The sequence below is a fragment of the Vipera berus genome (genome assembly GCF_964194415.1).
Source record: "Vipera berus genome assembly, chromosome: 2".
Taxonomy (NCBI): Eukaryota; Metazoa; Chordata; class Lepidosauria; order Squamata; family Viperidae; genus Vipera; species Vipera berus.
In genome coordinates this window covers 285,897,665-285,921,264 of record NC_138203.1, presented here as the reverse complement: position 1 = coordinate 285,921,264, position 23,600 = coordinate 285,897,665, and the positions used below count along the sequence as shown (strand labels likewise).

At 42.7% G+C, this 23,600-nt stretch overlaps 1 protein-coding gene across 2 annotated transcripts; it reads right to left on the bottom strand.

Annotated features, from left to right (window-relative positions):
- Positions 1 to 6,120: 6,120 nt before the first annotated feature.
- On the bottom strand, positions 6,121 to 22,980 carry LOC308661723 (uncharacterized protein). 2 transcript variants are annotated; one of them, XM_081316880.1, is made up of 5 exons: positions 22,060 to 22,980; positions 21,015 to 21,129; positions 20,840 to 20,907; positions 13,593 to 13,722; positions 6,121 to 8,462 (listed from the first exon to the last, which is right to left on the bottom strand). In XM_081316880.1, the coding sequence occupies exons 1-5, from the start codon at positions 22,465 to 22,467 to the stop codon at positions 6,592 to 6,594; spliced, it is 2,592 nt and encodes an 863-aa protein (XP_081173006.1). In that variant the 5' UTR covers positions 22,468 to 22,980; the 3' UTR covers positions 6,121 to 6,591. The 2 variants fall into 2 exon arrangements, with proteins under 2 accessions (XP_081173006.1, XP_081173007.1); XM_081316881.1 differs by having other exon boundaries at positions 6,121 to 8,459.
- Between the last annotated feature and the right edge of the window lie 620 nt (positions 22,981 to 23,600).

Genomic DNA, 23,600 nt, shown 5'->3' with positions numbered 1-23,600 from the left:
AGCTTAAAAGGACTCCAGAAGATGGTAGAGGACAGGCCTGGAGGAAGGCCTGGAGGAAGGTTGTCCATAGGGTTGCGATGGGTCAGACACAACTTCACAGCTAACAACAACAATTAATAACAGATCAGAATAAGAGTTGGAAGGGACCTTGGAGGTCATCTTGTCCATCCCCCCCTCAGGAAGGAAACTCTATAGGATTTCTTGCCTGAGCCCGGGGGGGGGGGAGGGTGTTTTACTAGATAGAAGACCTCCAAGGTCCCTTCTAACTCTGTTATTCTATTCTATTCTCCTTGATTAGTTCTTTGTCCTGCCTTCAGGTGCTTTGGAGAATAGCTTGACCTCCTCATCTTTGAGATATTGGAGCACTGCTATCATGGCACCCCTCGTCCTTCTCTCCATTAAACTGGCTCAGTGGGTTAGGACGCTGAGCTTGTCGATCAGAGGGTCGGCAGTTTGGCGGGTCAAATCCGAGTGCCGCGTAACAGAGTGAGCGCCTGTTACTCGTCCCAACTTCTGCCAACCTAGCAGTTCGAAAGCACGTAAAAAGGCAAGTAGAAAAATAGGGACCACTACGGTGGGAAGGTAAAAGCATTCCGTGCGCCTTTGGCGGCTAGTCATGCTGGCCACATGACCACAGAGACGTCCTCGGACAAGCGCTGGCTCTTCGGCTTTGAAATGGAGATGAGCACTGGCCCCTAGAGTCGGAAACGACTAGCACGCATGTGCGGATGAACCTTTACCTTTTTACCCAGTTCCAGCAACCGTTCCTTCTATGTTTTAGCCTCCAGTCCCTTGATCCTCTTTGTTGCTCTTCTCTGCACTCTTTCTAGCCTGTCAACATCTCTTTTACATTGTGTTTTCCGTCTGTCAGAGCAACCTGAGGTACCCAAATAATATGGGACAAAGTCTACTGCTTCTGCTTCTGCCTTTCAACTCCAATCTAGGAGTCTTCACAGACAGTCAGTTGTGCCACCAACTTTTTAAATTTAAGACAGAAAAGGGTGGGAATACGTAAAACAGTCAAACACGCACACCCACACAGAGAGAGAACACACCTCCACCCAGTACACCACCAGCGCGCACACACACAAAAATATCCCTCCACTTTGTATGCCAGAGCGCGCGCACATACACACACACGCAAACAAACAAAAAAGTACCCCTCCGCCACGTAAATTCAGAGCGCACACAAAATACCCCTCCGCCTTGTATTCCACGGCGCGCACAAACATACAAGCACACACAAACAAAACACCTCTCCACCTTTGTATGCCAGAGGTTTTGTTTTTTTTCCCCTCCAAAAATGCTTCTTCCAAAGTCCTGGCTCTTTTGGAAGCGTCTCGTCAAGGGGCAGAGATGAGTCGCAGGGGCTGGTCGGATCCTCGCCTGTGGGGAGCTCCCCTCGCGCCGGCCTTTCGGGGACCGAGCCTCCGATCCCCAAAAGAGAGTCGCGCAGGACGAGGATCGGCGCTCCGCCTTCCCAGGCCAGCCGCGCAGCTGCAACCGGGCAGCTGCACCTCCCTCCCCGGAAGGGATTCCGGCAGGGAACTGAGCGGTTCTCCCGCCTCGGACTCTTCCCGCCCAAATCCGCTCGGCTCCTCCGCGACCCTGAGGGCTCCGTCCTGCCGCCCTGGGCAAGCAGGAGGTTCTGGCAAGAGGGCGCCCCCGGGCGCATCCTCCTTCTAATCCTGGGAAGCAGGATTAGAATTCCTGGGAAGTGGGAATTAAGAGTTTGAGGGGATGACGTTTGGACTGATCGTCTTACACCACAGCTGAGAATATGATCACTTTCCTAACGGGGGAAAAAAATATCTTGCAGAGAAAGCGGATGAAAACTTCTTGCCTCACCTTGTTGTAGCTGAGGCTGCTTTGAATCACAAAAATGAATCTTCATCTTAATCGGAATAAAGCTGGAAGGGACCTTTGGGGTCTTCTAGTCCAACCCCCTGCTCAAGCAGGAGACCCTATGCTGGGGTAGGCAACCTTGGCTTAATTTCAGGAGAACGAGTCCAACGAGCGGGAGACCCGACTTGTGGCTTCAAAAAAAGGTCCAGGAGGGAAGAAGTCATGTTTCTGAAATCTCACATATTTGACCCGTCCTTTGAGGCAAATCTGGTTTCCTCTGTGCCAAAGTTTGTGGGATGTTTGGGTAAAGCAGGAATCTTATTTTAATGCTCTCATTTCTTAAGTTTTGTTTCTTCCAGAGAAATCCTTCTAAGTGTCTTGAGTGACCTTGAGTTAGATTTGCTGCCTGTGTCTAATTTGAGGCACCTGAATGGCAGATCCAAGAGAAATTCTACCAACTTCATTTGGAATCGGGAAATCTTCTGGAGGGCCAGACAGAGACTGGCATGGGGAAAAAAATGCCAGGTAAAGGTTCGTGTGATTTTTGATCCCATTTTTTATTTATAAAATGAAGTATAACGTAAAAGAAAATAAAAAATCATTACTTCATTACTTCCATTTCCTGAGCCAGATTACATTTTTGGAGCTCAGGGTTGAAATGAGGGGTCCTTTGTTCTCTCTGAGCTTGGTGGGTTTTTTTGCAGATGTTTTATTACCAAACTAGGTAACCTCATCAGTGCACAAACACTTAGCTCCATTCAGGTTGTTGCAGAATCAAGAGACTCAGACCACGGAATCAAAAGAAGTTTGGTTTATTTTGTGGTTAGCTGTAACTGAACTCTGTGCTGGCCTACGAGGGGCGACCTACAGCTGAACGTGTTTTGGCATTTCTCCATTTCCTTGTTCCTCTTCTAACTAATACATGCATTTTTCTTCATGCCTCTCATTTATGACATGCAGCATTTTGAGGTATTCTTTGTATCTTTCTTTATGGCCTGCCTCAAGGTTGTTGTTGTTGTTAGTTGCGAAGTCGTGTCCAACCCATTGCGACCCTATGGACAATGTTCCTCCAGGCCTTCCTGTCCTCTACCATCTTCTGGAGTCCCTTTAAGCTCACGCCTACTGCTTCAGTGACTCCATCCAGCCACCTCATTCTCTGTCATCCCCTTCTTCTCTTGCCCTCAACCTTTCCCAGCATTAGCCTCTTCTCCAGTGAGTCCTTCCTTCTCATTAGCTGGCCAAAGTATTTGAGTTTTAGCTTCAGGATCTGGCCTTCTAAAGAGCAGTCAGGGTTGATCTCCTCTAGGACTGACCGGTTTGATCGCCTTGCAGTCCAAGGAACTCGCAGGAGTCTTCTCCAGCACCAGAGTTTAAGGTAGTCCTCGGCTTTTGACTGCAATTGAGCGCCAATTTTCCAATGCTAAGATAAGACAGTTATTAAGTGACTTTGGGCCCATTTTACAACCTTCCTTGCCACCATTGCAGTTGTTATGCTAGTAAAGGTGCGTATAGTCAAGGCTATAGTCTTCCCAGTTGCAATGTATGGCAGTGAAATTTGGACCATAAAAAAGGCTGAGCGCCAAAGAATTGAGGCCTTTGAACTATGGTGCTGGAGAAGACTCCTGCGAGTCCCTTGGACTGCAAGGCAATCAAACCGGTCAGTCCTAGAGGAGATCAACCCTGACTGCTCTTTAGAAGGCTACATCCTGAAGCTGAAACTCAAACACTTTGGCCACCTAATGAGAAGAAAGGACTCACTGGAGAAGAGCCTAATGCTGGGAAAGATTGAGGGCAAGAGAAGAAAGGGACGACAGAAAATGAGGTGGCGGGATGGAGTCACTGAAGCAGTAGGTGTGAGCTTAAATGGATTCCAGAAGATGGTAGAGGACAGGAAGGCCTGGAGGAATGTTGTCCATGGGGTCGCTATGGGTCAGGCACAACTTCATAACTAACAACACAACAATAGCAAATAGTGTTGTTAAGTGAATCTGGCTTCCTCATCATCATTGCTTGTCCGAAACCCGCAAAAAGGGATCACGTGACCCTGGAACACTGCAACCGTCATAAATATTAACCAGTTGCCAAGCACCCAAATCCTGTAGAGCAGGCATGTCATACTGCCAGCCCACAGGCCGGATGTATCACACGGAAACCAAGCCCACCCCATTGCGAATAATGGGGAAAAAGTCGTGATATGTCGCACATCATGTGATGTCACCAGTTTGATATGCCTGATCTAGAGGAATGTTTTTCAGTCATGGCAACCCTAGATTTTGTGGACCTCAAGTCCCAAAATTCCTCAGCCACCATGAGGAATTCTGGGAACTGAAGTCCACTTATCTTACAGTTACGAAAGTTGAAGAATACTGCTCTAGATGCTTGGAGTACTTGCCTGTAAGCAAATAACAACTATGGTAGCCAAATATCCCAGTATTTCAGCATTAATTAATTAATTAAGAGCCATGGTGGCGTAGTTGTTACAATGCAGTACTGCAGGCTATTTCTGCTAACTGCCAGCTGCCAGTAGTTCAATTCTCAATGGCTCATTAATCTTTTCCTGCTTCTCCCCGATCTATTTCTTTTTGGGAAGGAAGAATATTTGTCAGGGGTGGGACTTTTTTTCCAGCTACTTGGAAAATAATAGGTGTCAAGGTTCCAATACAGATGTTGAGACACTAGAGAGAGTACAGAGAACAGCAACAAAGATGATTAGGGGACTGGAGGCTAAAACAGATAAGGAACGGCTGCTGTAATTGGGTATGTCTAGTTTAATGAAGAGAAGGACTAGGGATGACGTAGCAGTTTTCCAATATCTCAGGGGCTACCACAAAGAAGAGGGAGTCAAGCTATTCTCCAAAGCATCTGAAGGTAGGACAAGAAGCAACGGTTGGAAATTAATCAAGGAGAGAAGCAACCTAGAACTAAGGAGAAACTTCCTGATAGTTAGAACAATTAACCAGTGGAACAATCTGCCTCCAGAAGCTGTGAATGCTCCAACACTGGAAGTTTTTAAGAAGAGACTGGCCAGCCATTTGTCTGAAATGGTATAGGGTTTCCTGCCTGAGCAGGGGGTTGGACTAGAGGACCTCCAAGGTACCTTCCAACTTTACTATTATGATTAAGAAGACCAAACAAATCAGAGGCTTCTTTCCCAAGTGATAGCACAGTGGTTAGAATGCAGCTTTGTAGGCAAACTGTGCCCACTGCCAGGAGTTCAATCCTGACCAGCTTAAGGTTGACTCAGCCTTCCATCCTCCTGAGGTTGGTAAAATAAGGACTCAGTTGTTGGGGGCAATAGGCTGATTCTGTAAACTTCTTAGAATGGGCTGTAAAGCACTGTAAAGCAGTATATAGGTCTAAGTGCTATTGCTATTGCTAGTTGAAATACTCTCTTGGTGGAATGGATTTTCTTTTTCCAATTTAACAAAGAAAACCTAAGCTCAGCCTGGGAATACAGGTCATCTGATTAGTTTGGTGTTTCCTGCTGGATCTTAGCTGTTGAATCCAGCCCATTCTATTTGTGATTTTTTTGCCCTTATTGAGTGCCAAGACTATATGGCAGGACAACATGATTTCTTCCAAATGCATTTGAGTTAAATTTCAGCAGGTAAGCAGAGTATCTAGGATAAGCCACTCTGCCCGGCTCCCCCACCAAATCCAAAGCTGACTTTAGGATGAAGTAATGACAAACGTTTGGTCGGCTGATTTGACTGGATGGAACTTTGCGATTAATTTCTTTTTCTTGTTCAGATTGTCCCTCAGGGAAAAGCTTGTTATAATAACCATGTTATAATAAGCCACCCACAGTTACCTTGAGGTAAGATGGGCAGCCTATATATTTTATGAATAAATAAATAATAAATGATCATAATTGGTTTGGGTGCTGGATTAGGAACTGTCTCCAGGCCTTTGATCTTCTTAGTTGCTCTCCTTTGACCCTCTCTTGACACCCACACCTGAAGCCCTTATAAACACTTAACCCTGACATCCCCTAAACTCTGCTGAAGATGTTACCTAGCCTGGTAATGAAATGTTCAGAAACCAACCCACAAACTCGGAGAACAAACCTTCACCCTGATCCTACACCCAAGCTACAAATATTCACCACTATTGCAGAAATGACTGTTGACAGCCCTTCTAATAAATATTCAATGATGGAGATGTAAATTAAGGGGCAAAAAGAGCAGAGTCAAAGATCAGAGTCATCGTTATGTAACTATGTTAGGTGCTTATAGTGGCCAATAAATTTAGAGATACAAAAAGTGAAGGGTGCAAAGTGGGTCTTCCAAAAAAGATTATATTCAGGGCTGTACATGAACAAATGCTCAACATTATTCAACAAAACCAATTGTAGTTATTTTTCTCCACCCTCTTCAGATTCGTTCATCTTCCCTTCATTCCCTAACATTTCATTTCTCCACAGTAATATATAGCTCAAGCATCCAAAATTTTTGACAATTTGTTTATACAGTTCTTTTCTGTGCTCATAAAGGGACTATACAATTTTTCCCAGTGTGGTTCCATTTATGGGAAGTGAGGGAACTTGATGTAGGGAAACATCTTCCACACTCCGAGCATTTATACGGTTTCTCCCCAGTGTGGATTCTGTTATGTACAATATAATCACGTTTTAGTCGGAAGATTTTTGCACAATTCTTGCATTTGTAGGGTTTCTCCCTGGTATGGATCATTTTGTGAGCAGTAAGATAACTTGAAATTCTGAAGCCGTTTCCATACTCTGGGCATTTATATGGTTTTTCTCGTGTGGATTCTTTTATGGATAGTGAGGGAACTTGAACGAGTGAAACATTTTCCACATTCCTGGCATTTATGTGGTTTTTCCCCATTGTGGATTCTTTTATGGAGAGCAACGGAACTTGAAGTAGTGAAGCATTTTCCACACTCCTGGCATTTATATGGTTTTTCCCCAGTGTGGATTCTTTTATGGATAGTGAGGGAAAATGACTGAGTGAAGCATTTTCCACACTCCTGGCATTTATATGGTTTTTCCCCAGTGTGGATTCTTTTATGGAAAGCAAGGTTACTTGAACTAGTGAAGCATTTTCCACACTCTTGGCATTCATATGGTTTTTCTCCAGTGTGGATTCTTTTATGGACAACAAGGGAACTTGAACTAGTGAAGCATTTTCCACATTCCTGGCATTCATACGGTTTTTCCTTTACATGAATCCTTGCATGAGAGGTAAGCTCATTTCCAATATGGAAGCTCTTTCCGCATTCCTTGCATTCATATGGTTTTCCCCCAGTGTGGATTCTTTTATGGATAGCGAGGGAACTTGAACGAGTGAAGCATTTTCCACACTCCTGGCATTTATATGTTTTCTCCCCTAAATGAATCCTTGCATGACAGGTAAGTTTATTTGCAGTATGGAAGCTTTTTCCGCATTCCTTGCATTCATATGGTTTTTCCCCAGTGTGGATTCTTTTATGGATAGTGAGGGTACATGAATAAGCGAAGCATTTTCCACACTCCTGGCATTCATATGGTTTTTCCCCAGTGTGGATTCTTTTATGCATAGTGAGGGAACTTGAAGTAATGAAGCATTTTCCACATTCCTGGCATTTATATGGTTTTTCCCCAGTGTGGATTCTTTTATGGAGAGCAAGTTTACTTGAACTAGGGAAGCATTTTCCACACTCCTGGCATTCATATGGTTTTTCCCCAGTGTGGATTCTTTTATGGATAGTGAGGGAACTTGAAGTAATGAAGCATTTTCCACATTCCTGGCATTTATATGGTTTTTCCCCAATGTGTATTCTTTTATGGAGAGCGAGGGAACTTGAACGAGTGAAGTATTTTCCACACTCCTGGCATTTATATAGTTTCTCCCCTAAGTGAATCATTGCATCAGAAGTAAGGTTATTTGCAGTATAGAAGCTCTTTCCGCATTCCTTGCATTCATATGGTTTTTCTCCAGTGTGGATTCTTTTATGGTAAATGAGGGAACTTGAAACAGTGAACTGTTTTCCACACTCCGTACATGTATATGGTTTCTGTCCAGTGTGGTTTCGGTTATGTACAGTATACTGATATTTTTGACTGAAGGTCTTTCCACACTTGGGACATTCATATGGTTTCTCGCCTGTGTGACTCCTAAAATGGGAAGTGAGGCTTTGTGGAAAACTGAAGCTCTTTCCGCATACCCTGCATTTGTACGGGTTTTCTCCTGTGTGGATCCTTTTATGGGAAGTAAAATAATTTGAGTCTCTGAAGGTTTTTCCACAATCCAGGCATTTAAATGCTTTCTCTCCATGTATTCTCTGTGGCAAAGTAACCGAGAAGGTCCTTCGGAAATCTTTTTCATGTTCATTTGGTTTCTCTATCATGTGGCTTCTGCAACACTCGCATAATCCTGATTCGTCTGCAGGCATTTTTCCACACTCCGGCCAAGCCTCTTTTTCTGGCTGATCATCTTTGCTGGAGAAGTCAATAACAGCTACATGTGGTAAAGTAGAGCATTTCTCTAGCTCCCCCTTTAATTGTTTTTCCTCAGAACTTTGCTTTCCAAAAAATGTCTCTGCATGTTTCATTCTGCCTTTTTGAAATGCTGCTGCCGATTCTTGGCCAGAATCCATCCTCTCCCATTCATCACCTGCTTGGAGCAGGAAAAAAAGAAGAAAAGTTGACATAAAGTGAGATGCAAACAGCATCAAGCCCCCTCCTTGTTGCATCTCTTATTTGAACATTAATTATGCCCCCACCCTCTCAAACCTTCTTCATTTTAGCTCTTTTTGTGATTCTTCTGCCTGTGTCTATCAGGGTATGTTCAAAACATGGGGTGATGCCTGGTATTGGTGTCAGGTCCCCAAAGAATATTATTGTTTCCTTATGCCTATTCCTGAATCTGTAACTTTTCTTTGTGGCCTGCCATTCTGTTGGGAGGGGGATGACTTGGGGATACTTTGCACTGTCTTGCTATGGTGCCCTTCTCCCAGGGGATGGAATGTATCACCCTTATCTGAGAGATGGTTGCGCTTGGAGCCAGAAGCAAATTAAAGTGAGAGACCTTGAAAGAATGTGTCAAAGAAGCCAGTTAAAACACTATTCCACCTGTGGATTGGCTGGAATTCAAATGAACACTGGACTCTGGGGGGAGGAGTATTGAATAATGCTTTTATTATATTGCTTCCACAGGTTTTTCCTCAGACCTCGTCTTGTTTTCCCTACTGTCACTAGCCCCTAATAAAAGTTCCTTTTGAGACAATGTCTGTTTCAAGAGTTCTGCTTTATTATGTGGCTTAGCTGAGGCAGCTCCTTACAATTGGGTTGATATAAGACCTGATGTTGGGGTCTCTCTTGTCCTCCATGCTGCAGAATGAAAAACCTGAGGGGTTCTGCTCTCTGAGCTTACTTGTTTTCTTGCAGATGTTTCTTTACCCAAACTAGATAACATCATCAATGCTAGTAAGGAGTAGGGTTTGTTCTCATCCTTTATTGGCACTGATGATGTTACCCAGATTGGGTAATGAAACATCTGTAAGAAAACAACCAAGCTCAGAAAGCACCAAGGATCCTTCATTTCAACCATGAGGTGCAAATATTCTCAGTTATTACAATCATGTAGACCAGGGGTCCCCAGCCTTTGGGCCACGGACCACTACCGGGCCATGTCTGTCGGCCACTGAGCCACATGAGTGGCTTGCCAGTGTGCATGTGTGTGTGTATGCACACCCACCCTCCCACTCATGTTAGCGTTGCCATGAGCATTGCTAGGGTGCTAGTGTTGCCATGAGCATCATGCAGGCGCTAGAATCACCGTGAGCGTCACGTGGGCCTTAGTGTCACCATGTAGCATGGGTGGTAACATCATCGCGAGGATCACATGGACCTTAGCATTGCTGTGAATGGTTTTTGTCCATGTGGCTCCATTTGCATGTGTGCATTGGTTTAATTTGAATCTGGACATGCTGGTGGATTTGAACCTGGGAACTCTTCTCAAGGAGGGAGCCCTGCACTGAAAAAAATAGTACTCAGACGGGGTATGTTCATTCATCCTTAGATGCCCCTGCATTTTCCGGGCAGAACTTACAAAAGGAAGCCTTGGAGAAAGTTGGGGGTGGGTGGGAAGAACCCCTGGAGTGGAAGGTCCCATTACTTGAGAACCTGTCCCATCAGAGAGCCCAATTCTCTAATAGCCAAATCCCTGTAACACTATTAGGACTTCCAAACGGCATCATTACAGGTAGAAAAACCATTCAAATAAAGAGCAGTTAAGGAAACATCAGAGGAAACATTCAGGGAGGTTTTAGGAGAAAACCTAACATTTATTGGAAAGTTGGGAGGGGGAGTGGTCAATAACCAGCAGAAACCTACAAGAAATAAATCCAATTTGAAACTGGGCCATTTTCTTTCTGTCCAGAATATTTCCCATTTACTCATCCCAAAATCACATGGAGAGAGAGAGAGAGAGAGAGAGAGGGAGGGAGGGAGGGAGGGAGGGAGAGAGAGAAAGGGAGAGGGTTTGGCTGGAGACATTATCGTTTAATTCTATGAACTGGTGTCTGGGAACCTCAGAGTTACTTTTGCTTCAACATTACCATGCCGTGTATTCAATATAACTGTAAGATTTTTGGAAACGGAATTAATCTGGATTTTTATTTGGATCCTTGAGCTGGATGCTGACAAGTGATTCCCTTAGCAACTGTGGGGGAAAAAGTCATAGAATGAGCCAAAGGTCATTTAACAACCCTCTTGGTTAGTAACACAAAAGTTGGGCTCAGTTGTGATCATAAGTCAAGGACTACCTGTAGTTCCATCCTTCTGATAATCTAGAAAGCCCTCAAGGAAAGCCCAGGTTAGGGCATCATGTCTGGGGCTCCCAGGAAAGCCGTGATTATGCTTAGAAGGCCCCCCCTGTTGAGGTGGCCATTCTTATGCACGCTTTGTCCTTGCTTTTTTTTTTGGTATCTGTTGTTTTTAAGCCTGGGGAATTTTGCTGTGCATCACCCAGAGTCCCTTTTGGTGAAATAAGTGGCTATACAAATTTGATAAATAAAATAAAAAATGTTTAAATACAAATGAGAAAAAAAAATCACAAGATGTGAATTGGCACAGGATCCATCTAAGCAGAGCGCCATTGATAGATATTCAATATTTTTATGCACTGAAATGTTTCCTTAGTAGTTTATTTGTTGTTAGTTGCAAAGTTGTGTCTGAAGCATTGCAGCCCCATGGACAATGTTTCTCCAGTCCTTCCTGTCCTCTACCATCTTCTGGGGTCCTTTTAAGCTTACGCCTACTGCTTCAGTGACTCCATCCAGCCACTTCATTCTCTGTTGTCCTCTTCTTCTATTGCTCTCATTGTTTCCCAGCATTAGGCTCTTCTCCACTGAGTCCTTCCTTCTCATTAGGTGGCCAAAGTATTTGAGTTTCAGCTTCAGGATGTGGCCTTCTGAAGAGCAGTCAGGGTTGATAACACCTTGCAGTCTAAGGGACTCGCAGGATTCTTCTCCAGCACCATATTTCAAAGGCCTCGATTCTTTGGCGCTCAGCCTTTCTTATGGGCCAACTTTCACTGCCATACATTGCAACTGGGAAAACCATGGCTTTGACTATAGGAACTTTTGTTGGCAGGGTGATGTCTCTGCTTTTTAGTGTGCTGTCTAGATTTGCCATAGCTTTCCTCCCCAGGTGCAAGCGTCTTTTAATTTCTTGGCTGCAGTCCCCATCTGCGGTGATCTTGGAGCCCAGGAAAATGAAAACTGTCGCTACCTCCATTTCTTCCCCATCTATTTGCCAGGAACTGAGAGGGCTGGATGCCATGATCTTGGTTTTCTTAATGTTGAGTTTCAGTTTTGCACTCTCCTTCTTCACCCGCATCAAGAGCCTCTTTAGTTCCTCTTCACTTTCTGCCATTGGAATGGTATTATCTGCACAGGTTGTTGATATTTCTCCCAGTGAAACTTTTAATTCATCTAACCCTGCCTTTCTCATGATGTGCTCTTCATATAAGTGAAATAGGCAGGGTGACAGTATACAGCCTTGAAGGACTCCTTTCCCAATTTTGAACCAATCAATGGTTCCGTGTCCAGTTCTCACTGTTGCTTCTTGGTCCGCTTATAGGTTTCTCAAGAGACAAATAAAATGGTCTGGTACTATCTCTTTAAGAACTTGCCACAATTTGTTGTGATCCACACAATCAAAGGCTTTAGCATAGTCAATGAAGCAGAAGTAGATGTTTTTCTGGAACTCCCTACCTTTCTCCATGATCCAGCGTACGTTGGCAATTTGATCTCTAGTTCCTCTGCCTCTTTGAAATCCTGCCTGTATTTCTGGAGGTTCTCGATCCACATACTGCTGGAGTCTAGTTTATAGTATTTTAAGCATAACTTTACTAGCATGTGAAATGAGTGCAATGGTGCGATAGTATGAACATTCTTTGGCATTGCCTTTCTTTGGAATTGGAATGTAAACTGACCTTTTCCAATTCTGTGGCCACTGTTGAATTTTCCAAATTTCCTGGCAAATTGAGTGTAGCACTTTTACTGCACTACCTTTTAAGATTTTGAATAGCTCAGCTTTTCCTAAGGCTGATTTCACTTCACATCAGATCTAATTCCTTAAATCTATTTGTCACCTACTGTGTATTCATCAGGGATATGATTTAGTTCATATCTGTTTGGCCTAGTGCTTTTCCTTACTTTCTTCAATTTAAGCCTAAATTTTGCAACGAGAAGCTCATGATCTGAGCCACAGTCAGCTCTTGGTCTTGTTTTTACTGACTGTATAGAGCTTCTCCATCTTTGGCTGCACATATTGAATGATTTGCCTTGGATTCACACTGAGAACATTCTGTCATTTTGGGGATTGTATCCCAGTATTGCTTTTTCTACTCTTTTATTGACTATGAAGGCTACTCCATTTCTTCTGAGGAATTCTTGTCCACAGTAGTATACCTGATGATCCTCAGAATTAAATTTACCCATTCCTGTCCATTTTAGTTTGCTGATTCCTAAGATGTCGATGTTCAGTCTTGTCATCTCTTGTTTGACCACGTCCAGCTTGCCTTGATTCATGGATCTTACATTCCAGGCTCCTATGGAGAATAGATCTTTACAGCATCGGACTTTCCTTTCACCACCAGATACATTCACAGCTGAGCGTCCTTTTAGCTTTGGCCCAGTCGCTTCATTCTTTCTGGCGCTACTAGCACTAGCTCTCTGCTCTTCCCCAGTAGCATATTGGACACCTTCTGACCTGAGGGGCTCATCTTCCAGCGTCATATCTTTTTGCCTTTTGGTATTGTCCACGGGGTTTTCATGGCAGAGATACTGGAGTGGGTTGCCATTTCCTTCTCCAGTGGATCACATTTTGTCAGAACTCTCTGCTATAACGTGTCTGTCTTGGGTGGCCCTGCATGGCATAGCTCATAGCTTCATTGAGTTACAAAGCCCCTTTGTTGCAACAAGCCAGTAATCCATAAAGGGGTAGTAGTTTATTAATTTATTAAATTTATATGCGTTACCCCACCTTCCCAATAGGGTGACTTTGGGTGGCTTTAAGAATGCTGAGGGAGACGGATGGCCTAGAAACATGAAAGGTAAATAGATGGATGGATGGATAGATGGAGATAGATAGATAGATAACTTCCTTGGAATAGAAAAAGGCTAGATCTCTTCCTGCTTCTTCCCAAGAGATGACATCTCTTTGGAGACCTTTTAATAAGAAACAGCAGGTGGCATTTAATTACTAAACTCTTTGACACGCGAGTAGCAAAGTTGCTTACCCAGAGATGCCACATTCCTATAATTTTCCAGCATGACTTCCCAATAGAGTGCTTTTTGGTCAGAATCCAGCTGAGACCACTCCTCCTTGGAGAAATACAAGGCCACCTCCTCAAAGGACAGAAGACCCTCCTAAAGAGGGAAACAAAGAACAGAAAAAGGTCAAGGACGATTTGTAAGGTCTATCCCATTACGTACAAATTCCCAAAGCAAAGATATGCACTAAATTGAATGGCTGTGCTTGGTAGGATCCAAGGTTTAGATGATAAAAACAGATCAAAAGCCTCTGAGTGAAGAAATAGTTCAGGCAAGCTTAATCAATGATTGACATGGCAAGACATTCAGTGCCCTTCAGTGAAAGTAATTGTAGTTTCCTTATGGACCCACCATCTCTCTCTCTCTCTCCCTCTCTCTCTCTCTCACACACACACACACACACACTCCCTCCCTCACTTTATATATCTATATCTATATCTATCTATTTGAAGTTAGTAAAAATAAAAACGATGAACTCCGGGATATATACTGCTAAGCTTGTAAGCCGCCCTGAGTCTTCGGAGAAGGGCGGGATATAAATGGAATTAAAATTAAAAAAATAAAATATAAGAGAAAATTCTTCTTTATTGCTGAGCTTTCGTCAACAAGCTGTTGACATCATCAGAGCAAGGGCTGAATGATAAGGGAGTCAGTACATACACTTTTATGGCAGTTATAACATTCAAATTGTGGAATGTGGGTGTGGCCTGTTCGTGATAAGCTCGCTCGTGATTGTATTTAAGACTAAACACCAGGATACATGAACATATTCTAGCATTTAAAAGACAAGAACAATGGTCCTGAGTCTGGGCCCATATAGCGGAACATGGCCATACCTTTGATTTCAAAGGAACTATAGTCATCTCTCAAGACCCCACTAAAAGTGGCCGTCTATTGAAAAAGGCTTGGTTGTCTGATAATTCATTTAATAGACATATTGAATTATTATCACCATACCAAACTCTGAGAAGGCATTTACAACAACACAAAACATCCAAACCCTTAAATACAATCAACAAAGACACAAACACACCACTCCACCCACCTGTCAAACACCGTATCAACACAACAGATGAGATTATTATAACACAATCCATTCCAATTGAACTAAACAGCAGACAAAATTCTAACACAACAATGATAACTTGCATAACCAACACACCATCTGACACTTCTACACATAAAGACAACACCACTTCTGATCACAACACCCAAGACGCAAATCTTGCAACTTCACTAAATAACCACACATAACCATACACAACAAAACAAACACACACAACACCCGAACAACAACAGAATATTGAGACCACGATCAAAACTGAAATCTGTCCCACCGTGCACAAAACAAAAAATAACAAGCCAGATCAAACATCCCACAAAATCACTCACAACTGACAACCACAATACTTACTTTCATTCAAAACAGCTGTGCAAAACAAGACACACACAACAACCACACACTAAAAGAGTCTTAAGATCCGACAAGTCAAACCACACAACAGAGCCGATTTTACAGCAACCAGGCAAAGAAACACGAAGGAGAGCGAATTGCTTACACACTCCACGAGGACATCTGCTCCCTTCCACAGCAGAATCAAGCCTGCGATGACCGCACGCAAGGGAACGAGACGACCTCCTTGACTCTACTTCGAATGAAGAGCCTGTCAGCCAGCGCATGACTACAGGCGGCGCGACGAGACTTACGCGCCTAACAGCTGCTATGTGCCAAGCAGCTGCTAGGCGCGACTTTTAAAAATCAACCAGAGACTGGCCTTTTCCAGCAAAGCCAGAACCACTGTGATTATACACGAGCAAGCTTGTCACGAACAGGCCACACCCACATTCCACAATTTGAACGTTATAACTGCCATACAAATGTATGTACTGACTACCTTACCATTCAGCCCTTGCTCTGATGATGTCAACAGCTTGTTGACGAAAGCTCAGCAATAAAGAAGAATTTTCTCCTATATTCCAGAGTTCATCGTTTTTATTTTTACTAACTTCAAATGTCTACACCCGGGATTCCAGTTTTTAAACTTATTAAACATATATCTATGTATATATATCCATCTATCTCTCTACCTATTTATCTCTAAGAAGGAACCCCACTCAGACCCATAGTCAGCTCCATAGGCTCACCTCTACAAAATCTAGCCAAATTTCTTGCCAAACAACTACAGCCTTACGCAAATTCCATCACCTCACACGTACAAAACTCATTCCAATTCATAGAGATCATAAGTAAACTAAACTTACAACCCTGTGACCTACTTGTGAGCTTCGATGTTGTATCCCTCTTCACCCAAGTGCCAATCAAAGAAGCCTTGACAGCTATCCGAAATAAATACAACCCCCCAAAACACATCCTAGATCTGACCAACCACTGCCTATCAAACACATACTTCGTCTACAATGGACAAAGATACAAACAAATGGAAGGAGCACCCATGGGATCACCCCTTTCACCTGTCATTGAAAACCTCTACATGGAACACTTTGAAACCCTCGGTCTAGAAAAATCCAACCACAAACCCAAACTCTGGCTCAGATACGTAGATGACACCTTCGTAATCTGGCCACACGGCAAAGAAAAACTGGATGACTTCCTCACACACCTCAACAGCCTACACCCCAAAATACAATTCACCATGGAAACAGAAGCTAACAATCAACTTCCCTTCCTTGATGTCTTAGTCTACAAGAAATCCAACGGCTCCCTAGGACACACTATCTACCATAAAAAAAACACATACAAACCGCTATCTGAACGCACTCTCACACCACCACCCAGCACAGATCCACTCCGTAGCCAAGACACTCATCTCCAGAACAAAACACCTAGCTGACGAACAACACCTAAAAACCGAACTACACACTCTCACTAATGTACTAACAGCCAATGGATTCCAAAGAAACATGATTACCAATTTAATCCGAAGAGAGACACCCACAAAAACCCAAGACAGAGAACAAGAAAATGGCAAAGCCCTCCTCCCATACTTAAAAGGGACCACAGACAGAATCAGCAAGATCCTCCAAAAACACAACATCAAAACAGCATTCTACACAGACAGAAAAATATCCACCATCCTAAGAAACCCCAAAGACATAATTGGGTTAGAAAATCAAGGAGTATACGAAATCCCATGCACCACCTGCCCCACCACATACATCGGACAGACCAACAGAAGAATAAGTGCACGCATTGAAGAGCACAGGAACTCACTCAGAAAGGGAGAACAAACTTCATCCCTGTTCCAACACTTTAAAGCCACGGGACATGAAATTGATTTTAAAAAACCCAAAACTATCGCCAAAATTGAACATTTTAACAACAGAATAATCAGAGAAGCCATTGAGATAGAAAAACGTCCCCACAGCATGAACAAACGAGATGATACCTCTCGCCTACCAACCATTTGGAAACCCGCCTTGATTAACAGACGAGTCCCAACCACTAAGAATGATACCAGACCCAAACTCATAACATCACATGACATCACCACCACACAACCATTCAAAAAGCAAATCCAAACCCACAACGATAACGAGGCACAACCACAAAACAGAAACCTAACTACAGCTGCAACATCAGCCACTTTAAACCCCTCCAAACCACACAATAAGCAAACTGACACCCACTATAAAAACATGGCACCACCACAAACACGGAGCCGAACAAAAGCAGCACAACTCACCAGTTCAGGTCTAAGGCTGGCAGCTGAGACCAGCCCATCCACTCAAAACACACCCCCACCCAATCAGAACACAGCCCCCACTCAAAACACACCCCCACCCAATCAGAACAGCTACCCCCCACCCAATCAGAGCACACCTCCACCCACAGAACACACCCCCTCTGGCAGTTTAAAAAAGAGGAACAAACAGCCACTACCACACACTTCTCCCAGAAGAACGAAGCTGAAGCCACCAGCCTGAGGATAACGGATGAGATTTCGTCGAAACGTTGCTCTTACACCTTCAATTCTACATGGGAAAAAACCCAAATGACCAAAGATATACATACACACACACACACACACAAACATACATACATACATACATACATACATACATACATACATACATATATATATATATATATATATATATATATATATATATATATATATGGATCTTTGGTTATTCGGCTTTTTCCCCGCGTAGAACTAAAGGTGTAGGCGCAACGTTTCGACGGAATCCCATCCGTCATCATCAGGCTGGTGGCTTTAGCTTCCTTCTTCTGGGAGAAGCATGTGGCTGTTTGTTCCTCTTTTTTAAACTGCCAGAGGGGGTGTGTTCTGTGGGTGGAGGTGTGCTCTGATTGGGTGGGGGATTAAGTGTGTTCTGATTGGGTGGGAGTGTGTTTTGAATGGTGGGTGTGTTCTGATTGGGTGGGGGTGTGTTTTGAGTGGATGGGCTGGTCTCAGCTGCCAGCCTTAGACCTGAGCTGGTGAGTTGTGCTGCTTTTGTTCGGCTTCGTGTTTGTGGTGGTGCCATGTTTTTATAGTGGGTGTCAGTTTGCTTATTATGTGGTTTGGAGGGGTTTAAAGTGGCTGATGTTACAGCTGTAGTTAGGTTTCTGTTTTGTGGTTGTGCCTCGTTATCATTGTGGGTTTGGATTTGCTTTTTGAATGGTTGTGTGGTGGTGATGTCATGTGATGTTCTCCTGAGTTTGGGTCTGGTATCATTCTTGGTGGTTGGGCCTCGTCTGTCAATCAAGGCGGGTTTCCAAATGGCTGGTAGGCGAGAGGTATCATCTCGTTTGTTCATGCTGTGGGGGCGTTTTTTTATCTCAATGGATAAAAAATATGTCAAATACTTGTTAACTATTTAGATTACCTTGCTAGGCCCCAAACATGGGGCAAATCTTTATTTCCTGTTTCAGCCTATCTTGAAGGCCATCGAACAGGCAGTAGTCACACCGGACAGCTCATATATTTATGTAAATTACTAACAAAGAATTAAGGGAGACTGAAATGCATTTCAAACTTATTGACTGATGAAAACTAATAAGTTTGAAATGCATTTCAGTCTCCCTTAATTCTTTGTTAGTAATTTACATACATATATATATATATATATATATATATATATATATATATATATGTATGTACAGTATGTATATATATATGTATACCATCTATCTATATCTATCATGCTCTATCATTTCTCTATCATCTATAACTATTATCTACCTATCTACCTATCTAATCTATCATCTCTATCATCTATCATATAACTATCATCTATCAACCTATCTTTCTATCTATATTATCTATTGTCTCTCTATAATCTCTCTATCATATAACTATCATCTATCTATCTATCTATCTATCCATCCATCCATCCTTCCATCCATCCATATATCTCTATCTGAGTCATTGGCTGAAGTGGGGATGAGAAAGCAGAGAAAAATTCTTGGGATTGAAGGAGATTTTACAAAGCAGGATAGTTTGGTCTCCAAATCCCGACACAAATCAGAGGATTAGAAATTATTTTGCAAGCCAAAAGTTCTTTGATTACATGCATGACAATTTTTACTTAAGAGATTTTTCTATTTGGCTATCTTTACTGGATTGTAATCTTCTGCCTTATCTTTTAATCTTTTCACTGGTTGTAGACAAGGCTTTCTAAAAATGGTATTGCGCTTTTTGAGTATTTATGTATTTTTGAACAATCTTGCACAATTCCAAGTCAAAAAATTACAAAACGAACAGGTGCAGTTTAGCACTTGCTGCCCATGTGATATTCCCATCTCTTGAAGGACTCTTTAAGAAGTTAGCGTGTGTAAACTAATAGTAGGAAAAGTATCCAGAAAAAGGGGGAGTTAAGTACTGGTCTTAAAAAAAAGTTTTCTTAATATAAATCTCAAGGTAGATTTTACAATCCATTGTATCCAAACAATAGACCTCAGAGGGAGCTAAGGTGACTGAGAGCAACTTGAATCCTCTATTCCCCATAACATGTTGCTCAGGACTACAAAAATATCCAAGCCAGAAGAAGAAAGAATTATAGAATCATAGAGTATCAGAGATGGAAGGAGCCTTGGAGGTCCTCTATTCCAACCCTCTGCTCAAGCAGGAGGCCCTATACCATCCTGGAGAAATATTTGTTTAATCTCTTCTTGAAAACCTCCAGTGATGGAGCATCCACAGCTTCTGGAGGCAAGCCGTTCCAATGATTAATTGTTCTCACCGTCAGGAAATTCCTCCTTAGTTCTAGGTTGCTTCTCTCCTTGATAATCTTCCATTTGCTACTTTTGGTCTTGCTCTCAGTTGCTTTAGAGAACGGCTTGATCCCCTCTTCGCTGTGACTGCCCCTCAAGTATTGGGAAACTGCTGTCATGTCACCCCAATCCTTTTCTTTGCTAGACTAGACATATCTAGTTTCCACAACCATCCATTGTACAGTTTAGCCTCCAAACCTCTGATCATCTTTGTTGCTCTTCTCTGCACTTTTCTTAGAGAATGGAAGGAAAGAGTGCTCTGTATACCACTGTGACTTCCTGAAGGAAAGGGAGAATTTGAAGCTAATAAGTAAGCCTTTAGTAAAACCACACCTAGAATACTGCATCCAGTTTTGGTCACCATAGTATAAAAAAGACATTGAGACTCTGGAGAGAGTTCAGAGAAGAGCAAGAAAGATGATTAGGGGACTGGAGGCGCAAACGTATGAAGAACGGTTACAGGAACTGGGCATGGCTACTCTAGTGAAGAGAAGGACCAGGGGTGACATGACAGCAGTGTTACAATATTTGAGGGGCTGTCACAGAGAGGAGGTTATCAACCTATTCTCCAACACACCTGAAGGCCAGACAAGGAATAACAGATGGAAACTGATCAAGGAGAGATTCAACCTAGAAAGAAGGAACAATCAATCAATGGAACAGTTTGGCTTCAGAAGTTGTGGGAGCTTCATCACTGGAGGCTTTGAAGAAGAGACTGGACTGCCATCTGTCAGAAATAGTATAGGGTCTCCTGCTTGGGCGGGGGTTAGCCTAGACCACCGGTAGGGAACCTTGGTTCTTTTATAACTTGTGGACTTCAATACCCAGAATTCCTGAGCCAGCCAAGCAGACTCAGGAATTCTGGGAATTGAAGTCCAGAAGTCATAAAAGTGCCAAGTTTCCCTACCCCTGACATAGACGAAGAAGGTCCCTTCCAACTTTGTTATTCTATTCTATTAGTGAATTTGCTTCTCTTACTGGAGTTGCAGGTTCAGCTACTGTCTCAGCTGCACCATACACAGCAGACAACTCCACTGTAGTCTTCCCTGTGAGGAAAAACAGAATTTTAAAAAGCATAATTAATAACATAGGAAGAGACATTTTACAGAAGAGGAGTTTGGGACCTTCTGGAGAACTGAGGACCTCTGATTACCTCCCAAGGAGTCCAGACTTGGATCTTCCAGAGAAATGCTCCCCAAAAACAACTCCTGAGGAGAATTTGATGGATTCCTTTTTCTCTCAGAATCTCTGATGTCGTTTGTGAAGGACTTGAAATAGGGGACAGGAGAAAAGAAGAATTAGTGGACATCACACAACACAAAGTGAATTCTTGAAAGTCTCCAATGTTCACCAGTGAGGCTGGAAAATAAGAAAGGAATGTCTGTCATCATTTTTTTATAACAGGTAATGAAACAATATCCTACAAGAATTAGTGAAACATCTTCACATATTATGAATTCCAGAAACCTGGTAGGGAGATGTCTATGGAGATTCTCAGTCATTCAGGTCATGGTTGTTCCAAAGATGCTTTTTCAAGAGGCAACTGGACTTTCTATTTTTTCTCTTTGAAGACATTTTGCTTCTCATCCAAGAAATGTCTTCAGCTGTGAGTGGATGGTGCACAATGGAAGGATTTATATTCCTTGTAGGCAGCTGGTCATTTTCATTGTTTTAGAAATGCTGAGGACACTTGGAAGTTTATCTGTGTCTCAGGGCCAGCTGAGTAGTGCAAATGTGTGTAGACCCTTCTTGGAACTGCTGAAAGGACTGTGTTGTAGATGGGAAATAAATGATGTTGTCTCACTCTCCCTCTATTGAGAGAGGGCTATTCAACATCATCTATCTCCACTCTACAACACAGTCCTTTCAGCAGTTCCAAGAAGGCTCCACAACCATATGCCCCACTCAGGTGACCCTGAGAACACAGATAAACTTCCAAGTGGCCTGAATGACTCTCTAAAAGAATGCAAATGTTCAGCTTTCTAAAAGGAGTATAAATCCTTCCATTCCCCACCATTCCATTAGAGCTGAAAAAGCTTCTTGGATAAGAGGAGAAACATCTTCAATGAAAAACAAGAAAATACAGCTGCCTCGTGAAAAAAGCACCTTTGGGACTCTGGAAGGGAGGGGTGAAGAATTCAACCACATTTTTTATTCCAGTCATCCCCTTCTGGGCTCCCAAAGTGAAGGTCTCTCACCTGCTCCTTCTGCTCCCCTGCCTGGCTCAAGAGGAGGCCTTCCACCAGGGCCACCGCCTGGGAGCTAGTCTCTGCTCCACACTCACGCACCCAGTTCTCCATCTTAACGGGCAGAAGGGCCAGAAACTGCTCCAGAACAACCAGGTCCAGCATCTGGGCTTTGGTGTGCTTTTCTGCTTTGAACCATCGATTACAAAAGTCATGGAGTCGGCTGCAAAGTCCTCGGGGATCCTCAGAAGCCTGATATTGGACGCTCCTGAAGTTCCAGGACTGAACCTCTGAAGGAATGATGGTGTCTTCTTCCAGCATCTTCTGCCCACTTCTTGCCCAGGTCTCCTCACAGCTCCCAGGCTGAACAGCTGAAAGGCCTTTTCCAGTTCCCTCACTTGCTAAAGGTTGGGTCTCCATTCTTTCTCTGTCCTGTAATGCAACTCCAAATGGGTCCAAGGACTTTTATGTGAATCTCCAAGCAACTTTTCATTCAAAGGACTGTTTCTCTTGCTGCAGCTGTGGTGAGAGTTAGACGTTCAGCCCTCTTTAGCCGAGAGATACTTGTATCTATAAAATTATATGATGAGTACAAATCTCTCTAAGATAGAAAATAAAATAAATTAAGAACAAAATCGAATAATTGAATTGGAAGGGACACTGGAGTTCTTCTAATCTAATCCTAAACTAATCCAGGAGAGAAACAATGTAGAACTAAGGAGAAAATGACTTGCCTCCAGAAGTTGTGAATGCTCCAACAAGGGAAGTTTTTAAGAAGAGACTGGACAATCATTTGTCTAAAATGGTATAGGGTTTCCTGCCTGAGCAGGGGGTTGGACTAGATGACCTCCAAGGTCCCTTCCAACTTTATTATTATTCTATTCTATTCTGTTCTGTTCTGTTCTATGAATGCTGAATTAATGTATTTGGAGCATTTTCTATTTCTGGTTCTTTTCACAAGGAAGGTCCTGCTTTTTAAAAACTTAAACCTACATTCATCTCCAAGTGGGTTCACACAACATGTGAAAACTCCAAACAAATTAGTTAACCAGAACATCTCTGTTCACCTCAAAAGAAATGCAAGAACATGACTCTGGCTTAGGATGCTCCATTACCCTTGTTCAAGACTGACTTTTGGAGAGCTAAGCCAGACTGCCGATATGAGAATGAATGTTCAGGACATTGAAATAGAAATAGGCATATGGGCAGATCATAATCCCTTGAAAATGACGTGGAAAGGAATACAAAAAAGGCTAAGGTGCACTTTAAATCGTTCCATATTAAAGGAAAAAGAATTTATAGAGTTAAAAAAAAGAAATGGAATTCTTCTTCAAAGAAAATAAAAAAGAAGATACTACGATACAAAATCTATGGGATACAGCTAAAGCTTATTTCAGAGGTATAGCTATATCGTATATGGCAAGGAAAAATAAACAGAGAAAACAGCAATATGTATTATTAAAAGAAAAGTTTGGAAAGTTAGAATCAGAATTGCAAAGAAATCCACAAAAAAAGACTTTAAAAAGAGACATGAGTATAATAAAACATAAATT

Coding starts and splice junctions, on each gene's coding strand:
- LOC308661723 (XM_081316880.1), bottom strand. CDS start 22,467: ATGGAGACCCAACCTTTAGCAAGTGAGGGAACTGGAAAAGGCCTTTCA. Junction 13,723..20,839: donor TAGCTGAACCTGCAACTCCA/GTAAGAGAAGCA, acceptor TTCCCTCTTTAG/GAGGGTCTTCTGTCCTTTGA. Junction 8,463..13,592: donor TAGGAATGTGGCATCTCTGG/GTAAGCAACTTT, acceptor TCCTGCTCCAAG/CAGGTGATGAATGGGAGAGG.